The sequence below is a fragment of the Acipenser ruthenus genome, chromosome 3, assembly GCF_902713425.1.
Source record: "Acipenser ruthenus chromosome 3, fAciRut3.2 maternal haplotype, whole genome shotgun sequence".
In the NCBI taxonomy this organism is placed as follows: domain Eukaryota; kingdom Metazoa; phylum Chordata; class Actinopteri; order Acipenseriformes; family Acipenseridae; genus Acipenser; species Acipenser ruthenus.
The window spans coordinates 38,793,305-38,819,632 of NC_081191.1; the positions used below are offsets into that span (position 1 = coordinate 38,793,305).

At 38.1% G+C, this 26,328-nt stretch overlaps 1 protein-coding gene across 4 annotated transcripts in view; it reads left to right on the forward strand.

Annotated features, from left to right (window-relative positions):
* The window catches only part of LOC117394619 (TGF-beta receptor type-2-like), a 38,124-nt gene extending 14,582 nt beyond the window's left edge, over nt 1-23,542 (forward strand). For 2 of the 4 annotated variants that reach the window (XM_059012903.1, XM_059012904.1), the window contains exons 2-8: nt 972-1,060; nt 1,683-1,836; nt 2,401-2,594; nt 10,130-10,926; nt 13,978-14,119; nt 20,983-21,110; nt 22,217-23,542. In XM_059012903.1, the coding sequence (XP_058868886.1) occupies nt 1,048-1,060; nt 1,683-1,836; nt 2,401-2,594; nt 10,130-10,926; nt 13,978-14,119; nt 20,983-21,110; nt 22,217-22,396 (1,608 nt within the window). In that variant the 5' untranslated portion in view covers nt 972-1,047 and the 3' untranslated portion in view covers nt 22,397-23,542. The remainder of the gene's footprint in view (nt 1-971; nt 1,061-1,682; nt 1,837-2,400; nt 2,595-10,129; nt 10,927-13,977; nt 14,120-20,982; nt 21,111-22,216) is intronic. The other 2 variants (XM_033992969.3, XM_059012902.1) reach the window with 1 other exon arrangement.
* The last annotated feature ends 2,786 nt before the right edge of the window (nt 23,543-26,328 follow it).

Below are 26,328 nucleotides of genomic sequence, written 5' to 3' on the forward strand. Positions count from 1 at the left end.
ATACTCTTTGAGTTTGGTTGTCTAGAGTACCCAGTAAACAATATGGAATGTGTTTGGGTTTAGCACATCCAAATGTAGACATGGCATGTTAGTAGCTGACTACTTTAAAAAAGGAATGCAAGGTCACTGTAATAAGTTTCCATGCAGAAAATATCTCTTGTGTATACTTTGAGGACATCTTCAGTAGAAAGTATATGTCAGATTGTGATGAAACTCTGTTAGGGCATTATTTAGTACTAGTTATATCAGAATCTGGGGATCTATGATGGAAACTGTTTGTCGGTGTCATTTTTACATGATGTACGTGCAGTGGGGTGTAGGTCAGGCTGATCATTTTTCCTAAAAAAGTTACAATATGCTTGTTGAATGTGGCAGAACGTCACAAACTACCAGGTTACAAGTTCAAGGGGGGGGGGGGGGGGGGCAAACCTTGATACATCTGTAGTACACAGTGTAAGCAGTTAAGAGAATCACTAAGTAACTTATTTATACCGAATCAACTGCTAACAAATCTTTAGGAATCACATATTTGCCAAATCTGCCATCATGCAGGATAAATGCAGTTATTATTATTATTTTTATGCATACGGTATCAAAAGACAATAACAAAAAATACCTACACATACAGCAACTAAAATAATGTTAAAGTGCACTCATGACAAGTACTTGCATTGTTGCGCATAGCCTCATTGATAACTGCACAGAGTGTAACCACAACAAATGGAACATAATACATCATACATATTTTAACAGCTTAATCTGCAGAAGTTCATTGTTGTTAATCTTGGCCTTTTTTCCACTCTGCTCAGCGGGTGACTCGTAAGTAACTTGTGAGTTAAAGTTCCAGTCTTTGGCTCTGGGACTGTTTAAAAAAAGCTACTATGGAATTTTAATGTCCTGTCTTCATTTCTTTTTTCTTTTTTATATTATGCACTTCCAATGATAATAAAAAATAACGGTTTGAAATACAGCAACTGAATGTCGTTGACGTAGTTGATTTTCATTGGTCAGTTTGCCTTGCTACGGTGCATACAGCATTATTGATGGATGACAATGACAGGTGAGCTTGATCCACTTTATACAGTCAAATTTAATGATTCGGCTCCAGTGAAACCAAACCCCATTCCTTTTTTTAAAAAAAATCACGTTAATACAATGTGCTTTTTTATTAGTCAGTTTGCACACAAATGAGCATACATTTATAATTTCCCAAAGAAAGTCATTGTAAATTGAAAATCTTTCATCGCAGGGGATAATTTTAACCCCTCCAGGATGACAACTGAATGTGCAGTCCCAGGGATAACAAAAGCAGAGCCAGGGAAATCCTCCCCCGCCAATCAAATTGCACCCTGCCCATAACTTTACCTTTGCTGTACTTCCTGATGTCTGTATTGCAGCAATACATTCTAAAACATAATTCTGATTCCGTTTTTATATAGTTATTCACATGGGTCATAAATCACCTGAGGAATATGTTTATTTTATTCTCTTTTACTCAGAAGCCAGTAAAGATTGCTGTGTATCCAGATCATGCTCCTTCCTGCAACAATGTTTTCTCTTCCCATAATACACCACTCATTTAAATCCGAGCACCAACATAGTGTATTTCAGTAGGGTGATTTGGATACCATTACAAATGTTGCTAATTTTTATTATTTTTTTTTTATTTTTTGTTTCATTAGAGTGGAAGAATGCTGGTAAAAAATATCAAGTTAACAACCTGTGCAAGTTTTGTGATGTGTTGTCAACAACATGCGACAACTCGGGGGACTGCAAAAGCAACTGCAACATAACCTCTATCTGTGAGAAGCCGGAAGAAGTCTGCGTGTCCATTTGGTAATCCCTCAACTCTTTTTAAAAAGTATTAGTACTGTTAGTTTGTATAGTTTGTTATTGCTTTAAATTGTTTTTATTCCCTTTTTTATTTAAAAACAAGTAAAAAAAAAAAAAAAGGTTAAAGAAAAGTGTCTTGTGGACTGGTCATATACCCATTTTCTATCATGGCAACCTGAATTCCTGTGGGGTGATGATGCACCCTTGGAGCAATACGCCTCCATATGTATATAGTTTTTGTTGCTCCAATATTGAGTTATTAGTGTCAACACTGAAAAATCCATTGAAATCATGCAACATTGTGGGCTTTTAACTCTGTAAACCCCACCTACTCTCAGTCTATTTAAAATTGAGTTGAAAGGTCACATTGTCACATGGTTTCAGTGGAAGGAGGAAAGCTGTTTAATCCACTTGGGATTCTCCAGATAAGCACAAGCAAGCACAAATACAGCTAAAGGCAGATTTAGAAAAAGGGTTATTCAATATTGGAGCAACAGAACCTGGAGCCACTCAGGATGATAGCAAACATCAGAATCAGGTAATCAGGTAACTCAACCCCTTTTTCAGGAGGAGGAATGATGAAAACACGACTGAGGAAACGCTCTGCCACGACCCGGCAAATAAATTATACAACTTTATCCTGGACGACTACAATGCCACAGAATGTGTGATGAAGGAGAAGAAGGTGTTGGGCATGTTGTTTTATATGTGCTCCTGCAGACAGAAAGAAGAGTGCAATAACGTGTTCATATTCCCTCCTGGTAAGTTTGGCTATAGTAAAACTGGCTATATTTGTAAACTTGATTAAACATGTCACAGGTTTATATATAATACGCATGAATAGTTTGTTTTCAACTATTCACACAGTATTTAGTCATCTTAGCCCCTACTGGGCCCTGGTGCCAGACTGTGAAGAGACCCTGCCCCCCCCTCCGCAAAACAGGTATTTTTTTTAAACAAAAAAAAAATGTGTGTCTCACGAACAAAGATTTTTTCTGACGAAAGTAGATTAGACCCTCACGAAAAAGGATATTTTGTTATGATGCCAATTCCTTTTTCGAGATCAAACACCTATCTGCAAGAGCTGTACTGAGCATGCTCAGAACCAAAAATTCAAATCCCTATAACTCAGGAACAGATTATTATTTTTTCACCAAACCAGAAAAAGGCACTATTCTGGTCCAGTCCCCTTGTACCCTAAAATTGTCAAACACAAATTCCAAACTGTTTTTGAGCTGGAGACCAACAAAAAAAAAAAAACAGCAAAAAACACAGATTTTTTTTTTTTTTTTTCACTATCTTGATCTCGAAATCCGCATATCCGAGCAGAACGAAATGAATCACATCAATAGATCTAATCAAAGGGACCACACAACCAAATTTTCATGCACTGAACAGGGTCAAAGTTATTAAAGTACAGAAATTGGGGTTTAACATTAAACTGCCTACTCAACCCTAACTATAGTGGCGGTACAGTGTGTGTGTGTGTGTGGTATATAGTATAGGGTGCGACACATGCTGATGTCTGCCCCCCAAGAGTTGCTGCCCATGAGTGGTTTTGAAACGTGTGTTTTCACGCTGCTGTGTCCCTTGAATGTGGTGAAGATTAACTTATCGTACAACTCCCTATACGATACGTTTTATATTGTTCAGTAAGACAAACTAAATTAATATAGCTGATCTTAATATGATGTCGTTTCCATCTCAAATAATCTATTTGATGTAAGCCATCTGGTATAATCACATCAATATCAAGATCTACTATTATGTGTTTTTGCTTTATCTGCTTTAAAATCATTACAAAATGAAAATGTACTGTATGACTGAAGGTTTTTCCAATTGGATTCCAGACTAAACATGTCTAGGTATGTGTCACTGATCAGTGATAGACAACATATCACTAAGCTTTATTCTTCTGAGCCCTTTCATGTATGGGTTACATCAAAATGTCTTCGTCTTTATCATACGCAAAGCTTTTGTTGCAAAACACAATTTGATATAGCTGTGTTACAGCTGATGCAACAAACCACTGTGTTTATTTAGATGAGACACAGTAAAACGTATCAACATAAACATTAATATATTCTATAACTTACTCTGCATGCTTTTGACATTTCTTTCAGCATTCCTGAAAATAAACATTCCCTGAGAAACCCCTCTAGCAACATCCCTGCCACAAGTTCTATGTATGTGTAGATTTCATACCTGTACCAAGCTTTTTTGTAGACCTTTTGGTCATGGTAACTGAGGACTCCATTCAAACATATCAGGCATTGATTAGCTGTGACCATTTTTATAAAATGGACTACGCTTTTTTTATACTGCAGTCGACAGTACAGCAGTTACACTTTTTCAAACAGAAAAAAATGTTGTAAGATATAATTCTTAACTATCCATACTTTAAAGTCCAACAGTTTATACACTTTTATCACCTGCAGAAAATGTTGTTCTTTTGTACTACAGGCTTTTTATCTTAAAGAGAACACATTTTACGAGAGAAGAGATAGCACAATAATTTGTTGCAACACGTTATCTTTTGTTAAAAAAAAATACAGCTTGGAAAGGCATGCTGGAAGACGGCTGTGTTTGCGATCTCAGACATGCGGTTTCCTGTCTATGTTTAACTTAAAGTAGAACATCATGGCCAACTGCTGTGCGTAGCTCATCCAGACAGTGAGCTAATTGCTATTTGTATTAAATCTAAATAATTCCAGTATGTACTGTATTTATACATAACTTTCACATCATTTTAACTGGATTTCCTCATGAAGTCTGTCCTGATTGTGTTGCTATGACAGCCACTCGACTATTATACAAGGGATTTAGCATGTCAGCATTGTACAAGGGGCTTTATCACAGAGGTTTATATATGACAGGTGGTCCTTCTCTACAGGTTTGTACAAAAGACTTGCAAATATGAACCAGTAGGTACAAGACCCTGTTCAGATTACTGATTTACTGATTCAGACCACCAGGATTCAGATAAGGGAGAGTCTGAAGACTGAATTGTGTAAATACAATTAACATAATGGGGGGGGGGTTGGGGCCATAACCCAAACCTTGTGAATTAGGTTCCACATAGCTTTTTGTCAGTGGTGCAACAACGTCTCATCCCTAGATTTGTTGACATTGCTTGAGGTTTGAGGGTTTTTTTTTATTATAAAAACAGGTAATATAATATTGTTTGAGATCCACGACTGTTGCCGTTTTTGCATCCCATCTACCTGTTGCGTTGTTTACAAGTGATGTAGTAGCACCAGTATGATTGACTGCTGGTTTGTGCACGTCACAGATACAGCCTTACTATACGTATGCGTCTGGACATATGCATATTCTGATTATTTGTCTCCGTATGCTGTAAACCACTGTTTGTGTAGAAGTAGTATGACTTGCAGAAAATGGGTTAGGTAGGATGTGTTCAGGAACTCAGGAACTGTTGTGTCGGTTTCCTGTGATGTGTTATGCAGGGACACAGCCTTTTCCTGCAGTAATGCAAAGCTGGCAGATGGGTGCAGAGAGATGTAAAAATAGACTAATGTTGGGGTATTTCATACTTCCAAATGTGGTTTGCATTTCCTTATGGATTATGGTCTTTGTGGGACAAATATGTGTATGCTCGTGCTCAACCAAAGTGAAATCTTAGATGAAATAAGCAAAACACGATTTGCACAATATGGTATTGTGTTTAACGTTATCCTCATGCTTTATTACGGCTTAAGAGATATACAGTGAAGCAGTTTTGTCACTGAACAATTTTAGTTACAAACCCATAAATGAATGTAAAGCACTGTGAAGTCATCTTTTATGAGTGCCAACAACCTGTGCATGAATAGCAAGTGAGAACAGGATTTTCTCACCAGTGGGTGATGCTGCAACCATCTGGGTGAGATGATGTGACACAGAGTAGAGGGTTGTATGTCTAGGAAGGAAGGCAAGGTGCCACCTGTCTTTACAGCTTGCTGGGCTCAACTTCCAGCAGTCTACTAGGCACTCATTACCTATCAGTTACAGTAAGTTGTTCTGAAAGGTTTTTTTTATTTGGCCCTTCACTCCTTGCGTATGTGTGCATCGGGTTATTCCCCCTGCTATTTCACGTGAACGGCACACTGTAAACTCACAACCACTGTGTGCCTTCACAGTTGGCATCTCAATCAGACCACATCCTGTGGTAGCAGCCAAACCTGATCCCCTCCCCCGTTTCGAATATCAATGAAAGTGCTGTTCATTCGCACTGTCTTTGGCAGGTTGTTGAGTTTCGAGGACCTTTGGTGCTACAGATTTTACAAACACTGCCTGACCTTTCATCGCCAGGTGAAAATGTAATTTATTCTGAACATTAAAGCCTAAATAATTAGCCAGCACTGTGGCATGTCTGTTCTACCACTGGGATTCATAACTGCAAAACCAAGCTCTTCCAATTTACACAGGTATGAATTTTGAACTTCTTTCAGGTAAAAAATAAAAAGGGTGTATAGCTCTATTGCTGTACACCAGTGCAATATCAAAGCATGGGTTCAGCTCCACATCTTCATCATCATTTTCACAAAGTAAACTCTACTTTCAAAGTTATTGTTTTCAGAACACCCCGATCACGCATCACACTCTTCTTCATTCTGGTGTCTGAATCAATACTGACACATTTAATTAGCAATAATAGCAAGCAAGTTATACCAATATAAAGTAAAATAAAAGTAAACAAGTAATACTACAAATAAACTGAACCAAAATGAAATGAAATACTTGATATACACATTTAGATGGCTGGTGGTTTACTGCTGTATCTTCCATTCTTCTCAATGCTCTCACAGATGCAACTGGATAAAAATGTCACTGGACAAACACCCCCACCACCCCTCCGACTGCAAAACAAGCACTCCACAGTATCAACACAGCCTATACAGCAAACACACTGACAGACCAAGCTGAAAGAAACCCCATAGAATAGAAGCTTAACCTTGACATGCGCAGGTATGACGTGGTACTGCAAGCGTTTTGTCTTGTGACGTCCTGGACCTCAAGGGGTTAACTCTTTTATTTAATATTTTTAAAAAAAAACTGACTGTTAAAGAGGGTTCTTTCTCACTCATCACATGTTTATCAACAGCAGCTTGAGTTTCAACTGCAGATTGCATCTCTCTGAACCCTTACATAAGCAATGCAGTTCTGGTTCCCATTGAAATCTTGGTTCCTTAATCAAGTCAAATTTACATAGGCTTCAGACAAGAAAGGACTTGTTTTAGTTTTGTGACTTGCCTGAGTCATTCTCAGACTGAGGGTAGGACATGAGCTCCCAGTATAAAGGGGGCTTCTCCTGTGACGAATCACTGCAGTTGGCCAATAGGTAATAACAGCATCAGTAAACTAAGGGTAAAAAATGAATACACAGAAATAGGGAGACATATTCATTTTGTCAAAATTCTAAACTACAAAAAAGTACAAACAAAAACAATAAAAACAACCATTTAAAAAGTTTTTGCTAGGGTGGCCATAGGCAATGAACCATTGTTCCATCTGAAAAATACTTCTGGTCGAAATGTTTATGGATGACCTACTGTGTGGTAGTGCCCTGCAACAGAGCTCCGTGATTAGTGGATGAAAGGTCTCAAGTTTTAATTAGCTTTAGCCAACACAGTGATCTATGTATAAGGGGCCGTTCAATTAAAAAATGGCAAACTAAATATGTCATGTAGCAATATATATATATATATATATATATATATATATATATATATATATATATATATATATATATATATATATATATATGATCAAAACAGATATATACAGCACAAACGTATATCTTTTTTTGCCATATGATATGTCCATTTTGCTATATGCTATATGTTTTTTTGCTATATGCTGTATCTTTTTTGCTACATGCTATACCTTTTTTGCTACATGACATATTTAGTTTGCCATTTTTGAATTGAACGGCCCCTCATATCTATATGCATAAATGAGCATATCCCATATATGGACAGCATGACCTACCCTACGACCTTGTAACACAAATCTGCAGCAATTTCTAATGAAAGAGAATTGCAGCCCTAATGGTTTGGACTTGCATGTGTTTGTTTATGCTGGACTGTGTACAGTTCTTGGCATTCTGAAGAATGAAATATTTTAGCTGTAATCAGATGCCGAGCTGAACAGAATGTTCAATATTATAATGCAAGATGTGAAGGTGCATAATACAAAGAAAGAAAGCAGTGCTGTTTAAGTTAGGACTGTTGCTGATTTAGGGTTATTTTTATTTAGGGTTTTATTTTATTGTGCCAGTGTTTAGTGTAATTTAGTTGAACTAAGCTCATTTATTTCTGTAGAAGACTTTTTCTAGGATGCTTTCCTTGGCATAGTTGCTTGCTGACAGAACACAAGTAATGAATTGGTGGGGTAGTAACAGTTATTCACTAAAATTAATCATATAGGTACAGTTTGTTTTACAGTAAAGCAAAGACGGGTCTTAAGTGGATTTAAGCCTTCTGTCGAGGCAGGCCGACTTTAGAAGTCTGAAGGTTGCGTTTACACTATCTAAATAAAAATAAAAACTGTCCAAATTCCTAAACTGGCTTAGTGCCATCCTAAAGGTATCAAGTGTAAACAGAGGGGTAATGGTCATGGATATTGAAAAAGAGTTCCACAGCTACACTGCTGATATCTGTACGAATGATTCTGAAACACCAGTTTCCGACAGTACCTGCTGAAATAAAAAAAAAAAAATAAAAAAAAAAATAGACTATTCTATTTAGAATGGAAGCACTGCAGTATGTACTGTATATAGCGACCGACACAGGGAGTACGAGCTGTTTAGTAACCGCGGTTACGAGGATCAAAACAATAGGAGGATGTTCAGGATTTCTTTATTGAGTAGTAATTGGGAGATGAGTTTTGTGTGTGTTTGACTCATGTCTCTTGTTTAGAATTATACCAAAATTTGAAGCAAATAAACAGTTTTGCAGTAATAAGTGGCATTACTTATTTCTGAAAATATATTGCATTTTGAAAAAAAAAAACTCCTTTCTATGATGTTTGACATTGTTCTGGTGTATTTTGGCTGTAACATTTTGGCTTCAGGGCTCAAAATGTGTTGAAGACAGCCCTCAGGAATAGACTAGCAAGTGACAGACTGGATACCCTCCTTGTCATAAGAGTTAAGGACCTGGAAGGAGTTTGACTGGAAGGAGTTTGATTATGGGAAGACCCTGGCTAAGTTCAGAAATGAAAAGGAAAGACCTTCTGCACAACAGCTGCAAAAAAGTGACTTGTATAATGTAGGACTACCTTGTTTCTACCAGTTTTTTTTTATCAAAGTAATTTCAAAATACATAATTCTTACTGACGGAAGACTAAATTAAAACTTTGTTTTTACATTTTTATTTGTTTTTGTTTTTCAGAAACACAAACACAAGGTCAGTAGACTATGTTGGCATGTATACAATACTGTGGTTGTGTTGAATTATAAATCATAAAACATATTGACCCCCGCACTAAAGAAAATGTCCCCCTTAAATTTTGGTAGGGGGCCAAATTGTCCCTCAATCAGTAATTCCTGGAGCAAACACTGCATTTCAAAAACTAGCCTTTGTTAACTAGCCTCATGTGTGATTTATCAGGTTGATCCATCTGGTAAAATGACAAGTTGTAAGTGAAGTAATGTCCGAATTTCTTTTTCTGCAAAGTCAAGTTCAAATTTGCTTCGAAAGTGTACACTGAAAGAGCTTTAATTACACTTTGTTCAGACCTGAAGTTACTGTAAGAAGAATGCCAGAAGTTCAGTGTGCTTTTTCGGTTCGTTTTTAATAGGAATTTCGGATAGCTTGAGAACCCCCTGTCAGAAATCACATTTTTAAGGGTAACAGTTTCAACCCAGCTGGTATTTTCTGAAACAATATTATAAAACCTAGGAAGGAGAAACTTAGATATAGTTAGGAGCAGTTCAATTATGGCCCTGTGTTGTTCGTTGCTACTTTTAAAGTGTTAAATGTGATTACGCCCCCACCTTGTGTACAATATAAAATACATTTTGTAATTATCCTTCTTGACAATTCATATTGTCCTGAAAAAAGAAAAAAGCCTGGAGGTTGCCTGAGACATTTGTCCAGTCCAGACAGGAGATGATAAAACCACACTGTATTGAAGGATACTGTGTATTGAAGCATTATTAAGTAAAACATAGGCATTAATATTCTTGACAGTATGTAGCCTCCCTAGAAAGATCATTACTGTAAATACTGTGAATGACCTAATTATACCGCACAATGGTAAAATTAATGTTTCTTTCACCTTTTTAACACAGTGGAGACCACGCCAAAGGTGCCAGTGATTTCGCAGGTCATGTTGATATGCCTCATGCCTCCCCTGTTCATCGCCATCTCTGTGGTCATCACCTTCTACTTCTACCGGGTCCAGCGTCAGAAGAGGCTGAACAAAGAATGGGAGAAGAAGAAGAAGAAGAAGAGGACGCACGGGCAGCTGGACTGCGGCGAAGGCTGCGCCATTATGATCGACGATGACCGCTCTGACATCAGCTCTACCTGCGCCAACAACATCAACCACAACATGGAGCTGCTGCCCATCGAGCTGGACATGCAGGTGGGCAAGGGCCGTTTCGCAGAGGTCTACAAGGCCAAGCTGAAGCAGAGCACCTCGGAGCAGTTCGAGACGGTGGCCGTCAAGATCTTCCCGGTCGAGGAGTACGCCTCCTGGAAGAACGAGAAGGACATCTTCTCAGACATTAACCTTAAGCACGAGAATGTGCTGCACTTCCTCACTGCAGAGGACCGCAAAGCAGAAAAGCAGTACTGGCTCATCACCGCCTACCACTCCCAGGGCAACCTCCAGGAGTACCTCACCAAGCACATTATCAGCTGGGAGGACCTCTGGCTGCTGGGAGGGTCCCTTGCCAGAGGGTTGGCTCACCTGCACAGCGATCATACTCCCTGCGGACGCCCCAAGGTCGCCATTGTCCATCGGGACCTGAAAAGCTCCAACATCCTGGTGAAGAATGACTTGACCTGCTGCCTGTGTGACTTCGGACTGGGACTCAGACTCGACCCTCTGCTCTCGGTGGATGATCTAGCCAACAGCGGACAGGTGAGTTCTCAATATGGAGACTTTTTTTTTATACCATGTGCCATCAAGTAGCACCTCAATGCCATTGGAGAGCCCCAAATATGAGCAGAGGTGTGTTATTCTGGGATAACTGCATCTGCTGAACCCATTAGACAAGCCGAAATAAGGACAGTAGATTGCCCGGAAGATTTTGATCTTATCTAGGTTAATTACTCTAGAGATAGAGTACATTGATGAGCTACAAGGGGATTCAAATGGTATGGTTCACATTAGAAACACCTGCCATATACAGTTCACACTGGGCTGATCCCCACATGACTGCTTTATTTGTCATGCTATCCCTGCATCCCCTGCATGCATTATGTAGTATATTACAGTTGCATCTCTAAATTGGGCACGGCCTGAGATCTTACAGACTTTAATAGAGGAGTGATAGTAGGTGCTTGGTGGGCAGGTGCTTCTGTACCCAAGCCTGCATATACTACAGTGGTCCTACATGGCTCTGTCTTGTGTGAGGCAAGGGTAGAACTCTATGGAGAGAAGAGGGGAGTGGGGGCGGTTCCCAAGCTTGCACAGTACTCGGTACATGATATTAAAATGAGTTAGAATTACACAACAGGATGGAGTTAGAACAGCATGTACAGAATTAGTTCTAAGCATATGGAATTTTCAGTGAGATTCATTTTATAAATATCCCAGTTTAGGAAGTAAAAAGCTATGATTTTACATTAACACACCCTGTGCAGTGATTTTCGTATTAGTAGATGACAACTTTTCCAGTTATATGGAAATTAGTAAGGACTTATTTATCCATCAAAGTACCTGAATCCTTAATAAAACAGATATTGAATCCCAGTGGCATTCTAGCTTGTAATTTTAAATAAAAAATAAGAAGAATGGGTTACAAAATCCTGCCAATCATCATTTAGCATGACATGGTAATATTGCACATTCTACCTAAAGAAAAAGGGCTAGAGTTATTTTTTTTTTTTTTATTAAAATCTGTGTGTGTGTGTGTGTGTGTGTGTGTGTATGTGTATATATAATGTGTGTGTGATATGATAACCTCTTCAATTTCATAACTACGTAAACAACATGTAATCAAAGGAACTACAATATAAAAAATCTACTGGAAGCTGTAATAGTAGTACAGTCATTCATATTAGATTTCCAAATGTCACATTTATATAATTGTCAGTTTTTCATTAAGTATATGGAAAACTACAAAGCTGTATGTAATTCAATATGTTAACGTAATTATTCAGCAGGTTTCATTTAACTCTATGAAGTAAAATGTGTTAATTCTATAGGGTGATGCAAAACTTTTGACCATTGCTGTACTCTCATCTATGAGTCTTAAAAGCAGTTTTGGGTTCCACACATGTAGTCATATTCGGCTTGGTGACTAACTTGTGAATCACACAACAGTCAGATGTTGCTAAGCTTTGTTGAACACACAGCAGACCTCATTCAAAGGGGAGTAGAGCTGTCCTGTAGGTTATTTTGGGGTTTTGTATTGATGTGTCATTTACCCACATGTAGTGCATTAAGGATTTGACATTTTGGAAGGTTTTTTCTGACCATGTAGTTTACTGGGTGTTGCTGCTGTGTCCCACAATCTTGTTCAGTTGTACACTAAACTGTGTGTGTGTGTGTGTATATACTGTGTACCTAGAAGAATTGATGCTGTTTTGAAGGGAAAGGGTGGTCACACCAAATATAGATTTGATGTAGATTTTTCTTCTGTTCACTCACTTTGCATTTAGTTAATTGATAAATATAATCTATTAACATGTCTATTTTTGAAAGCATTCTTACTTTACAGCATTTTTTCACACCTGCCTAAAACTTTTGCACAGTACTGTATATAAAGGGTAGTGATGCTGTTTTCACTTGTAAGACACAAAGGAACCTTACCAGAGTACAACAATCTCATGGAGGATCTTTTACTCCCACACACATTCACACAAAAACACTGCTACCACTTAAAAGCGCTCTGTTGGTGGGGATGGTCCCTTCTTTCTTCTGATAGAAATCAAGTGCTGTGAAACTGATTTTGCTTTACAAGCTGACTCAGACATGACATCACAGAGTCTGCATCGTCAGACACTACTTATTTGTTATTTGAAAAGCTGCTCGGGTAAAGCCAGCCCACGGTTTGTAATGTATTGTTACATATGTGATTAGTGGGTGGATTCCCCTTTCAGAAACGCAACATTGTTTCCAAGGTAACTAATAGCATGTTTCACACTTATGTAACAACAGTACCAGCATATGCTCTTAAACCAGGATAATAAAGAAAAGTATATACCTGGGCAGTATTTGAAAAGTGACATTAAACATGTTTTGTTTTGATTATGTATTTGCTTTGTTTTTTTGGTCCACTGATCATTTATCAACTGCAGGGTTTGATACAAAGTAATTTCATTATTCATCTAAGTGTTAGATTGATGTGCATTGGCACTGAACTACAGTCATATGAAGGGATGGGTTGTGAAATTGCTTTGGGAGCAGTTGCCTACTTTATTAATGAGCCAGGATTGTTGGATACATAAACACATATGGGAATGTAAATAAGACTACTGTTGTATAGCAGTGTAGTCCATTCCAGGTATTACAGTGAGCTCAAAACCACACTGTATAGATCACATTATGCTCATTGTAAAACTTGGAATGTCATACTAATATGCAAGTATGTACCATATGATGGTCTTTAAAAAGAAAGTGGAAACACTAACAAATTGTAAATGGTTCTTTAATGGACTGCTGGACGGATGTGGACACCTGTAAGCCAATATAACAGGGCATGGCAACCTTGGCTCTTCCAGTTTATTCCATTGCAGGACTTTGCTCCAACCAGGTCATTAAATTATTGATCTTCAGTGGTCAGTAAAAAAAATTAAGAACCTGGTTGGAACAAAATCCTGCAACGGACATGTATATATTGAGCTCAAGCCCACCGCCCTCTCACGCCCCAAAGCTACTATGCCATTATCATTTCTTGTCCCAGCTGCTATGTGTTAGGACCCTAAGATGTATTTAATATGAGTTATTTTTTTGTTTGTGTGGCAGGTTGGCACAGCCAGATACATGGCCCCTGAAATTCTGGAATCCAGAATGAATTTAGAAAACACGGAGTCGTTTAAGCAGACTGATGTCTACTCCATGGCCCTGGTTCTGTGGGAAATGACCTCGCGCTGCAGTGCCCATGGAGGTAGGTTCAAAGACTGTTTTTTGAGTGGCGTTCTTGATTTGGACCGTTACTTTGTGAATTTGGTGTGAACCCTTTGAGATGAGAATGTGTATGTAACTGGATTGGTACACCACAGTGTGAAAAGGTGGTAGTTAATTGAAGTTGAATAACAACTGTTTGTCATACAACATGTTCAGTGAAACCAAGAATCCTGCGCATTCATGTTCTATAATGACTCATCACAACTGAATGTCATAAGTTTTCAAAAATGTTTAGTGTGCCCTATATTCTAAACCTGTGACACACGTTATTATCTGCTTTTTGTCAATGCTGTTATTTCCTTTCACGTAAAACAAACCAACCAACAACCAGGAAGCCATCATTTCTTTTATAGCTGTCAATAGGGCTTGTGGTCATGTGGTTCTGGATGAGAAGGTCACCAAATTAAACCTTGTTCTATGATTTTCTTGGTCATATTCGATTACGTATATCGTTCAGTAAACTTTCTGGCAGCAACGCTGCCGACAGAGCACTGTCAAAGCCTCATATTTGAGATGCAGAGACTGTTTGAGATAGAGACTGCTAGTGTACCCTGAAAGTGAGTAAACAAGCCTGGTTCTTTCAGTGTGTGAGGTAACTCGTTACGTAGGATAAATGTGTCAGCAACCTTGACATTAGCCTCTGACCCAATTTGGCAGCCACATCAAGGTCATGTGACTTTTCAGGTGTCTGCCTGATAGAGACACAGCTTTTTTAATATGGCCCTGTGTCTATTCATTTGGTACACATTAGTATTATATTATTCTCTTGATTTCAAGTTGCATAAAGGCTATTATCTTATTAGAAACCACTTGCCATATTTCAGAAGTCATTCATGATAAATGCTGTACTTCGATATACATATACCACTGCTTTTTTGCCAAATATCAGTTTTACTTACAAACTGTTCTATCAGAGGGGGCATTTCCCATACACCTTGTCCGCGGAAATGTTTTGCTTTTGCTAACAAAAAACACCCCTGTTTAGTTTACAATGCTTCTAGCTGTTAACTAAGAGACATCTCTCAGCAAGCTGCTGTTTTGAATATGCTGTACTATATTAACCTTGTAAGTTTTGGCAGCTTAGTTTCCTGTTTTTCTGCAAGATTCATAAAATAGCTGACCAGCAATAAAAAATGTGAGCCATCATTCAGACTTAGGTAAAAAAAAAAAATTAATTAAAAGCTGCCTGTCAAATTAGTTTACAATAAGAGAGAGCCTTTAGCCATGTTTTCAGACTGTGCCTACTCAAGACAACCACAAGCTGGGACAGATGAATTTCAGTAAACTTCCTCAGTCTGTGTGCTCACACAGCGCTCAATGTTAGAAGCACTTCTCCTGTCTGGTCATCGAGCTGCTGTACATAGAGGTTTGATGTGACCAGGCACTTGGACTGGTTTTAAACAAGGCACCCACTGATATTTACAAGAAGTACATGGACAGGTATTAAGTGTTTGGGAAAGGAACGTGAGTTGTCATTTGATCCACTGTGGAGTATTTAAGGCCAGCATAATAGGCCTACAGCAGTCCTCTGTTAGTTACAGTCTTGTCAAGAAAATAAGAAGCAGCAAAGATGTAGCAGAGTTTGAAAGGGGCATCATAGTGAGTGCCTGACTATAGTCACACTGTAGCACCTATAGTTGTGTTACCCAGACTGCAACTTGGAAACCACTTTGTCATGCGTCTTTAAAAAACTTGACAAAGAGAGTCAGGAACTGGGAACCAGACCAGCACTGATGGGTTAAATTACCTCCTTTTATTCGTAAATGTTCTCGTGTTCTTATGTTCAAACTGCAGCCACTGTCCCCAGTTTACATGTGGTCAGATGGTACTGGTAACAGACATGGGAAGATGAGGGGTGTAGGGGAATGTGATATATGAAAGCATTCATTAATAAGCACAGTAATCTTAGCCTGTGACCGCTTAACAACACACTTTATTTGCCACAGTAAGTCAAAGTCCTTATGTTTGTTAAGTTTTGCCATTTCTTTAACGTGCTGTTAAAGCCCCGGTACTGATCTAATCGTAAAAAAATATCAATCACCTAAACAAATTTCTCAAAGAAACCCAGAAATTAGATAGTTAAGGAAATAATTATATAAATAATTATTTTAAAAAGCCATCTATTACAGATATTTTATTTTTTTTAAGACTGCAAACAAACACTAGTGCAAATTCCACTAAAGGAAGAAAATTCAGTTTTGCCAAATCTCCACAAAGGGGAGTATTGTTTCTTGATAGAGAACCACAGTCTGAAGTTGTGTGTTTTGATATGTTAAGTAATAATCTTCTCACACTCAAATCACTTAAAAAAAAAAAAAATTAAAAATCATGTTTTGATAGCAGTGCATCTTGCAGGCATGTGGCAGCCCTCCTCTTGTCTGAGGGAGTGCACAGAACATTGAGCCTTTTCAATAAAAATGCCTTGAAGTATGCTGTGCTGTGGAACATATCATGTTGAAAATAATAGTACCACTTTACAATATCATAAAGTAGGATTGGAATAATATTATTGATAATTGCCTTGAGTATTGTATTTGTACTGAAAACGTATTCTGTTACAATGTTATCAGAGATATTTGCTCCTCACTCTTCCTGTTGATATACTTCCTGTTGATATTGGTACAGAATTTGTTCAGGAAGAGACTTTGCAATTAAATTTAAAGGAGAATGGAAAATTACTTTAATTCAGTTTTGTAACTTTAGGACACTGAAGGTAGAGATAAGATGGTAATTATTCTGGATGAGAACATCAACACTGCACAGACATTGAGAAAAAGATTTGGCCATTACAGATCTAAACACCATCTTCAAAACAACTGCAGAAAAATCACTATACAAAGTATCACAAAAATTACTAAGAAAAATGAGAAGAGATGGTTTGACAGAGAATGTAAAATTAAGACAAAAAGTAAGAAAACAGGCCAATCTGAAGCAGACCTGCGAGACTCATATTACCACACACTGAGAGAGTACAAAGCCACTCTCAGACACAAACACACCCGCTGCATGCAACACAGACTGGCCCAGATCGAAGAGGCTACAGATGACAACTCCTTCTGGCAAATCTGGAACAAACTGAAACCCAACAAAAAGAGATGCCCAATAGCAATCCAAAACGGCAAAATGTGGACAGAACATTTCCAACACCTACAGTGCCTATAGAAAGTCTACACCCCCTTGAACTTTTTTCACATTTAGTTGTGTCAGAGCCTCAAGAGTTTCATGCATTTAAATGAGGATTTTTTTCCACTTATCTACACACCATACCCCACACTGTTAAGGGGAAAAAAGTTTTTATTAAGAAAAAAATTATATATTAAAAATACAAAACTGAAAGATCATAATTGGATAAGTCTCCACCCCCCGTAGTTAATACTTGGTGGAAGCACCTTTGGCAGCAATTACAGCCGTGAGTCTGTTGGGATAGGTCTCTACCAACTTTGCACACCTAGATTTGGCAATATTTGACCATTCCTCTTTACAATACTGTTGAAGCTCTGTCAAGTTCCTGGGGAGCGTTGATGAACAGCAATCTTCAAGTCATGCCACAAATTTTCGATTGGATTTAGGTCGGGGCTCTGACTGGGCCACTCAAGGACATTTACCTTTTTGTTCCTTAGTCACTCCAGTGTAGCTTTGGCTGTGTGCTTTGGGTCATTGTCATGCTGAAAGATGAACTTCCGTCCCAGTTTCAGCTTTCTTGCAGAGGGCAGCAGGTTTTCCTCAAGGACTTCTCTGTACTTTGCTCCATTCATTTTCCCTTCTATCCTGACAAGTGCCCCAGTCCCTGCCGACGAAAAACATCCCCATAACATGATGCTGCCACCACCATGCTTCACAGTAGGGATGGTGTTCTTTGGGTGATGCACTGTGTTGGGTTTGCGCCAAACATAACGCTTTGCATTTAGGTCAAAAATGTCATTTTAGTTTTGTCAGACCACAAAACCTTTTGCCACATGGCTACAGAATCTCCTGAGTGTTTTTTTTTTTTGCATACTTCAAATGGGATTCAAGGTGGGCTTTCCTGAGTAATGGCTTCCTTCTTGCCACCCTACAACACAGGCCAGATTTGTGGAGTGCTTGGGATATTGTTGTCACATGCACACTTTGACCAGTCTTGGCCATAAAAGCCTGTAGCTCTTGCAAAGTTGCCTTTGGCCTCTCTGATCAGTCTCCTTCTTGCTCAGTCATCCAGTTTGGAGGGACGACCTGATCTAGGCAGGGTCTTGGTGGTGCCATATACCTTCCACTTCTTAATAATCGTCTTGACCGTGCTCAAAGGGATATTCAAGGCCTTTGATATTTTTTTTATACCCATCCCCTGATCTGTGCCCTTCAACAACTTTGTCCCGGAGTTCTTTTGAAAGTGCCTTGGTGCTCATGGTTGAGTCTTTGCTTTGAAATGCACTACCCAGCAGAGGGAACCTACAGGAACTGCTGAATTTATCCTGAAATCATGGGAATCACTACAATTTAACACAGGTGGAGGCCACTTAACTTGGTGTGTGATTTTGAAGGCGAATGGTTACACCTGAGCAAATTTAGGATTGCTATTACAAGGGGGTTGGCACTTATCCAACCAAGCTATTTCAGTTTTTATTTTTAATTAATTTTCTACAAATTTCTAGAATATCTTTTTCACTTGGAAGTTGTGGGGTAGGATGTGTAAATAAATGAAAAAAAAAACTATTTTAATGCATTTTAATTCCAGGCTATAAGGCAACAAAAGGTGAACATTTTGAAAGGGAGTGTAGACTTTCTATAGGCACTGTATATAAAGGAATTTTACTGCTCACTGGTAAATCCATCTCAGTTACATATGTGAGCAGGAGGATGATGGGGAATGTAGTTCTGAGAGGCCCATGCGGGTACATGGGAAGCCATCTTAAGGCAGGGAATGCAATTTAAAAGTTTTAAAAAGTGGTCAAAATGTAAAAAAAAAAAAAAAAAAATTAAAACAATCCACACACCTTACGTAAACAGTTATAGCAACACATGGTAACATGTAACACAATAAAACAAAAAAACAAAAACATCGTTATGTACCCTTTAACAAAATATAGGATTAGTGACCACAAGCTAGCAATTGTAACAGGCAGATATAGAGCACAGTGAAAACCTAGGGAAACCAGAATCTGTACTAAGTGCAACAGTGGAGAGATTGAAACTGAGACCCACTTCACTGTGAAAGATACAGAGAGCTGAGAGAGAGATACTGCCTCAGACTGGCAGATATCATTAGTACCACTTCCTTAAAATGTGCACCTTTATACACTGATCCTGCCTGCCTGTCTTTCTGTCTCGCTCTCTGCATGGTGAACACAAGAAGTACCTTGAGAATCTTTTCCAAACTGTTATCATAGACTACAATAGCTGCAGTACTCATTTGGGTAATACATTTTGTATAAATTCTGAAAGGTTGTTATTTTAAGGATGGAATTATTTTAAGGATTGATCTGTGTCACCACCTTAGTACTAGCAGTGCAGAACTGAGGTCTTCCAGTGTTAGCTCAGAGTTGTACATAAAAGGAGGTGCTATAATCCAAAAAAAGACTAGCGTAGGCAGGAGCTTTCAGCTTTGTAAATCATAATTCAATACAATTTAGGGCATCCCAAATTAGAAGCGGGCTTGGCGGCTTTCAGTAATGCTTCTCACTGCCCTAACCACCAGTCTGCTTCAGAATTCACTGACTGGAGTACTCTTGACAGCTGTGCTCCACATGTGAGCCCTGGGATGAAAGCTTTTTGTTACTCAAAGCTCTAACAAACGCCAAATACATAGTGCAAAACAAGTGTAATTATTTTGACAGCTTTCTCTCGGAAAATCAAAAGCATATGGGAGCAAAGCCGAAAACAGATTCCTTTCAGTGAGCACAGGCCGAGGTGTAGCAAAGAGTCTTGGGTCTCGGAAGTGGTCGGCTTTGTTTTTCCTGGCTTGCTTTGGACAGAGGGGGTGGAGACGGTGGGGGGGGGGGTTAGAATAGACAGACATAGTCTTTCTGTATGGCATGGTTCTGCTATTCTGCCAACGTCTTCTTGTGTATATTGTTGATAAGAACATAAAAACATGACAAACAAGTGGAGGACATTTGGTCCATCAGTGCTCATTCAGTTACTAGTAGCTGGTTGATCTCAAAACTTAAAGAATCCCAGTGATTCAATATCAACAACATGACTAGGTAGAACATTCCATAGCCTCACCCCTAAACACGTGTCTCCAATCCTCTGTCTTAAGTCTGTCTCCAGTTTCATGGAAGGACATTATTGTAGGTTCAGACTGGATAGCTCATGAAGCTTCCCCTTTAAATGAACCTCACAGCAAGCCACTGACCTAAATAGTTAATCTGCCCTTTGGTTATGAGAACCCATACTATCAGTCTCAAACTGAAATGAATTGTGCATCTGTTCCCAGAGAAACCGCAACATTCTTTACATGAGGACAGGGCCTACTCTAATACTTCCAACCCAGAAATAACTAGAGGTTTGTCCATTGGGTCACAGAGAAAGTTTTTTTTTTTCCCAGTAATTAAATGTGCTTGAATTAAGTACTGTACACATTACTATAATATAAGTAGTACAGTATTTGTACTTTTGCTTATCCTCAAATTCAAAGTGTATTACAACAAAAGCAAATTATCTTACTAGAGAAACATCAAAAGTAATACGGTGGAAAAGCTATTATATAGAGTAACTATGATTCAATATAGGGCTGTATTTTTTTATGTATTCAAAAAACACCACAATTGTTCAGAATTAGAAATTCCCTTTTTTATTCTGCCTTTCTTTGTCCAGTTTTTATAATGGTCTGTAATAAAGAATTCTAAATGTTATTTCTTATTACAGATGTGAAAGACTATGACCCTCCTTTCGGCACTAAAGTACGAGAGCACCCCTGCATAGAAAGTATGAAGGACAATGTCCTGAGAGACAGAGGGCGTCCCGAGATCCCCAGCAGCTGGCTTAATCACCAGGTAAGCACCATCAATACCAAGTATCCAGGATTTCATGGAGACAATCATTCAGGGACCCTGTTGCAGAGGAGTTGTGGTAAGCACTTGGTTTGCAGGTGCTTACATATACAAGACTGGTTTAAAACTGATGAGTCAGTAGATCCACCCCCACTGCATATTTTCAGTTGGAAGTTGTGGGGTAGGATGTGTAGATAAATGAAAAAAAAACGATTTTAATGCATTTTAATTCCAGGCTATAAGGCAACAAAAGGTGAATATTTTGAAAGGGGGTGTAGACTTTCTATAGGCACTGTGTGTGTATATGTATATATATATGATATATATATATATATCAGTAGAGCAAATAAAAAAATTACCAAATAACAGAAAATGTAATAACTGTGTGAAATTACTGATTGATAGCACTGCATAATAAACAACCTGTGTTAAGCACAGTTCTTGTATGTTACTGTGCTATTGTGTATTTGGTACCTTTTTGCAAAGATGATATTAGGGAAGTGGCACTAAATAAAATTCATTTTTGAGATCATTCATTTTTTGTACATTTCACTGACAACAGTATGCAATGTCATCCATGTAAATGACTTGCAACTAATATATGTTGTGTGCAGGGTGTGTCTTATGGTATAAGAGATGTCATCTTGTGCAGTTTGGGTTCTGGCTGCTCAAACTGTACGGAATGTCTCTTATAATAAGATTAATAAAAAAGTTTTTTGTTTTTTTTTAATTATTAGAATTGTGCCGTATGTTCTATGCATCAGGTAACATCTGTACTCAGGAGTTTTGACAAATGCTCAGAGGTAATTGGTAATTGGTTGGATATCCCCTGAAGCAAAATTAAATAGATTGCTCTCCTATATGATCTCCCATGTTGATGAATGAATAATAGTATGAAATACATTTGACATTCAGCTATGTACAGGTTTCAGATGTGCAGTTTTGAAAGAGACACATGCTATAGCAAACATGTATGTAACAAATAGAAATGCACAACAGGCAGGATATATATATATATAATCCCATATATATATATATATATATATAATATGGAATTATTTTGTTAGCTTTAACCACTTAAACAGGCCGTTTCATATTCTCCACTGCAGGGCTTGCAGCTGGTGTGTGCCATCATCGATGAGTGCTGGGATCACGACCCCGAGGCCCGTCTGACTGCCCAGTGTGTAGCCGAGCGCTTCAACGAGATGGAGCAGATGGACAAGCTGTCCGAGAGAAGCAGCTCGGAGGAGAAGATCCCAGAGGACTGTTCTGTGAGCGATGGGAAGTAGGAAATAAAGTGGACAACCACCAGAGGGCAAAAAAAAAAAAAACCAGGAGGAAAAGGAAAAAAGCAAAAAAAAAAAACAATGAAGTGATCCTTTAACAGTTCTACTTGGACTTCGCACATCTCTTCCTGGGACAGTCCACCCTGTTCCTGTTCCGCTTACTCTGTGGGGAAGGAAAGGAGAAGCACAGGATGGGGGATTGTGTTTCTATTTGCATAACTTCGCCGTAAAGGAAGAAGTGGAATCAGCAGGGCTAAAGGATATAAGCTTTTGTTGTAACCATTGACATTTGCACTTTATAAGTATATGCATCAGATTATTTTGTATTCATGCTAAAAAGTTATACTCTGCCTTCACAGCAAATAACAAGGAAATATAGACTGTGATTACAGACAAAATTCATCAATTTTTAAGACATTATTGACATTTTTATGGTGTAAAAATAGTGGTGGGGGAGGGGGGTCATTTTATATTATATCCTTCAAGGTTAATCTACATTTAAACATAAGCCTAACATGTTTTAAAATTCAGAAAATTCTGCACACGTGTCTGAGGAAGATAAGAAGCAAGCCATGTTCTGAAAATGGAATAATGAGGGTTGGTGTCCCTTCTCTGGGTTGCCACGCTGTGTTATTTCACCTAGGAGAATCATAAGAAAGGTTACAAATGAGAGGAGGCCATTCGGCCCATTTTGCTCATTTGGTTGTTAGTAGCTTATTGATCCCAAAATCTCATCAAACAGCTTCTTGAGGGATCCCAGGGTGTCAGCTTCAACAACATTACTGGGGAGTTGGTTCCAGACTCCCACAATTCTCTGTGTAAAAAATAAATGCCTCCTATTTTCTGTTTTGAATGTCCCTTTATCTAATCTCCATTTGTGACCCCTTGGTCCTTGTTTCTTTTTTGAGGTCCCTGGGTCGACATTGTCAGTACCTTTTAGAATTTTAAAAGTTTGAATCAGATTGCCACGTACTCTTCTTTGTTCAAGACTGAATAGATTAAATTCTTTTAGCCTGTCTGCATATGATATGCCTTTTAAACCAGGACTCATTCTGGTCACTCTTCTTTGCACAGAAAGAAGAAAAAACAAAAACATTTGCCTCTATTATTATCCTGTGTTTACAATAAAGATATATTGTTGTGTTTTTTTTTTTTTGTTTGTTTTTTTTTTTTTACTAATGAACTGGTAATAAATGATTTCAGTATTTACTCCAAAGATTTAACAGTGGTCTGTTTTGTTTATTTTCTATATCTTTAAAAAAAAAATTAAAAAATAAACGTGTATTTCAGTGCAGGTTATACTAAGCCGTGCACCACATGATTTTCCCAGGACTTCCTGTGGATGAAATATTACAACACCTACTGGGGTCTATTCAATGGCCGATGGATCTAAAAACCAACAATGCTTGAATAATAAATAAAGGGTCCAAGGTTATAATAATGAAACATCTACCAGTTCAAGTTAGTCTATTTAGTTTCTGTCTGTATGACGTTGGTATATATATCCGCCTCTGTTTAGATACATTGAATAGATTCCCTTGTAGAATTAACTGGAGACAAGTGTGGCTAAATTGCCCCCAGAATTTAACAGGTGCTGAGATGCAGTTTAGGAGGCACCGTCTTCCCCTATAGCCCTGATAACATCATGCAGATATATATAAAAAAAAATGTTATGTGGAGAGCATAAGATAATTAAATCAGGATTCCGACAGAACAAAATACCGATAGTTGATCTGTCTTTAGACAATGTATCCCATTATAATCTCAACATAAATTTAAATGTGGAGATCCTGAGAAGATGCATCTCGTTATAATCTCCACATAAACTGAAATATCAAGGTTCTGAGATCATTTCTCTTGTGATAACTATTTGAAATGGCATGACCCTGAGTTTGTAGTCTGAAATTAACATTTTATTGTATTGATTTTTTTCCCTTTACTCAACGAGTCACCATCAGGAGTAATGTACCCCAATGGGAGTTCAAGTACCATCCCTGGTAAATAGATACATAACAGAATAACAGCAGAAGCTGGTGGAACTCAGCAATACATTTTCTTCTTGAAAGCCCAGTGACTTTCTAATTTGCCTCCCAATTATTTGTTTCACAGCCAGTAGTTCGATGTTTCCATGTGTTCACTACTCATTTTTCCAAATCCCTTAACCTTCAAAATCATTTTCTGTAATCATTATCTTCCACGAGGTGTTCTGTTTAAGGTTAATGAAGACAAATTGGGAAACCTGGGGGCATCTCAGTGAAACCACTTACTTTCTCTCACTATATTATATTTTTCATGTCTGTCTGCTTTTCAGAACAAACCGGTACCATAATGTCAGTGTGTTCCAGCTGACATCGGCAGAAATATGAGAGTCATTTGGAGGTACAGTACTTATAATTACAGAGTTTTACTAATGTTTAATAAAATGTGGCTACAGACTTCATTGTATTAGTAAAAATCTGGGCACCCCAGAAGGGTGCTAGCTCATTGGTTGATTTTGTAAGAAAGGAAATAGATTTTTGTCAGCTTTATTATTATTTCTATAAGGTATACTAGGACAATGCTTTCTATATTGTTTAGCTACTGTAGTTTGTTTGCTCCTGTAAAATGCATTTTGACTGAGTTCAGGATCTGCTCTTCAGTTCTACTTGCCTGCCATTGACATATACAATGGCTTCATCAGTGTGTTTTTATTATACATTAGTAAGTGCTGGTACCCGCTCTTTAGTTTCTAAAATTGCATTGATGTACTGTATCCTTTTGGAATTCTTCTTTAAAACAACCCGCCTCTTTAATATAACACATGTATTCAGCTTGTGCAGTCTGCATTGTATGAGTGACATTCCCATTAAGCAAATCACAGCTGTACTGTACAGTAGGAGGTGGGACAAAGTCAGTTTTGATTTAAGTTGCTAATAATTGGTTTTCAACATTGGAGCTAAAATAACAAAAATGGACGACAAAGCAAAAAAAGCTACAGTAAGTATATTTCGGCTGAGGATCGTGTCAAGAAATTTCCCAAAGAAACTTTACATGCAGAAGGAGGTAAATTGTTTTGCACATCTTGTAATGTGACTTTGGAGAAAATATGCTTGATCGCTATTTAGCTTCAGAATCACACATTAAACGAAAGGCTACTACAGAGGCTGCGAAACAGAACAACAGCTTTTATAAAACAAACTTGAACATCAGCGCAGACAAAAAGTATTCCTTTTGGATGTAGCCAAGTTAAATCAAATAACCTGCTGCTTACTTTGTAAATGCAGTTAGAATTTTAGACCCGAATAGGCACATTTTCTTTCTTTTGACTCGGTACTAATAAAATAAATTCCTGGATGGGACAAACAACATGGCAATAAACGTGCTGCATATATGGCCTATATTAAAGAATGCCAGATGCCCTTGAGGGTAACTGAGTTTTGAGACTGTTTCTAATCGATTTCCACATCTGTATAACTTGGCAAAGCTTTGCATTACACCTCCAACCAATCCAGTGGATGCAGACTCAATGTATGGGCAAATGCGCACCAGACAGAGAATGTCGGCAGCAACTGTTGGCAGATGTTGCATGCTTGCCTTTAACAAATGACAGCATTGTTTTAGTAAGGAAGCAAGTACCACAATGTTTAGGTTTTATGTGCGCTGAAATATTATCTACTTGGGTTTATTTAATGTTTAAACAGGTCCACGAAATGTCCACAAAATTATTTTATTCCATAACCTACCTGGGAAAGGTAAATTCTATGTGATTTAAGTATTATTATTATTATTATTTATTTCTTAGCAGACGCCCTTATCCAGGGCGACTTACAATTGTTACAAGATATCACATTATACATTATACAGATATCACATTATTTTACATACAATTACCCATTTATACAGTTGGGTTTTTATTGGAGCAATCTAGGTAAAGTACCTTGCTCAAGGGTACAACA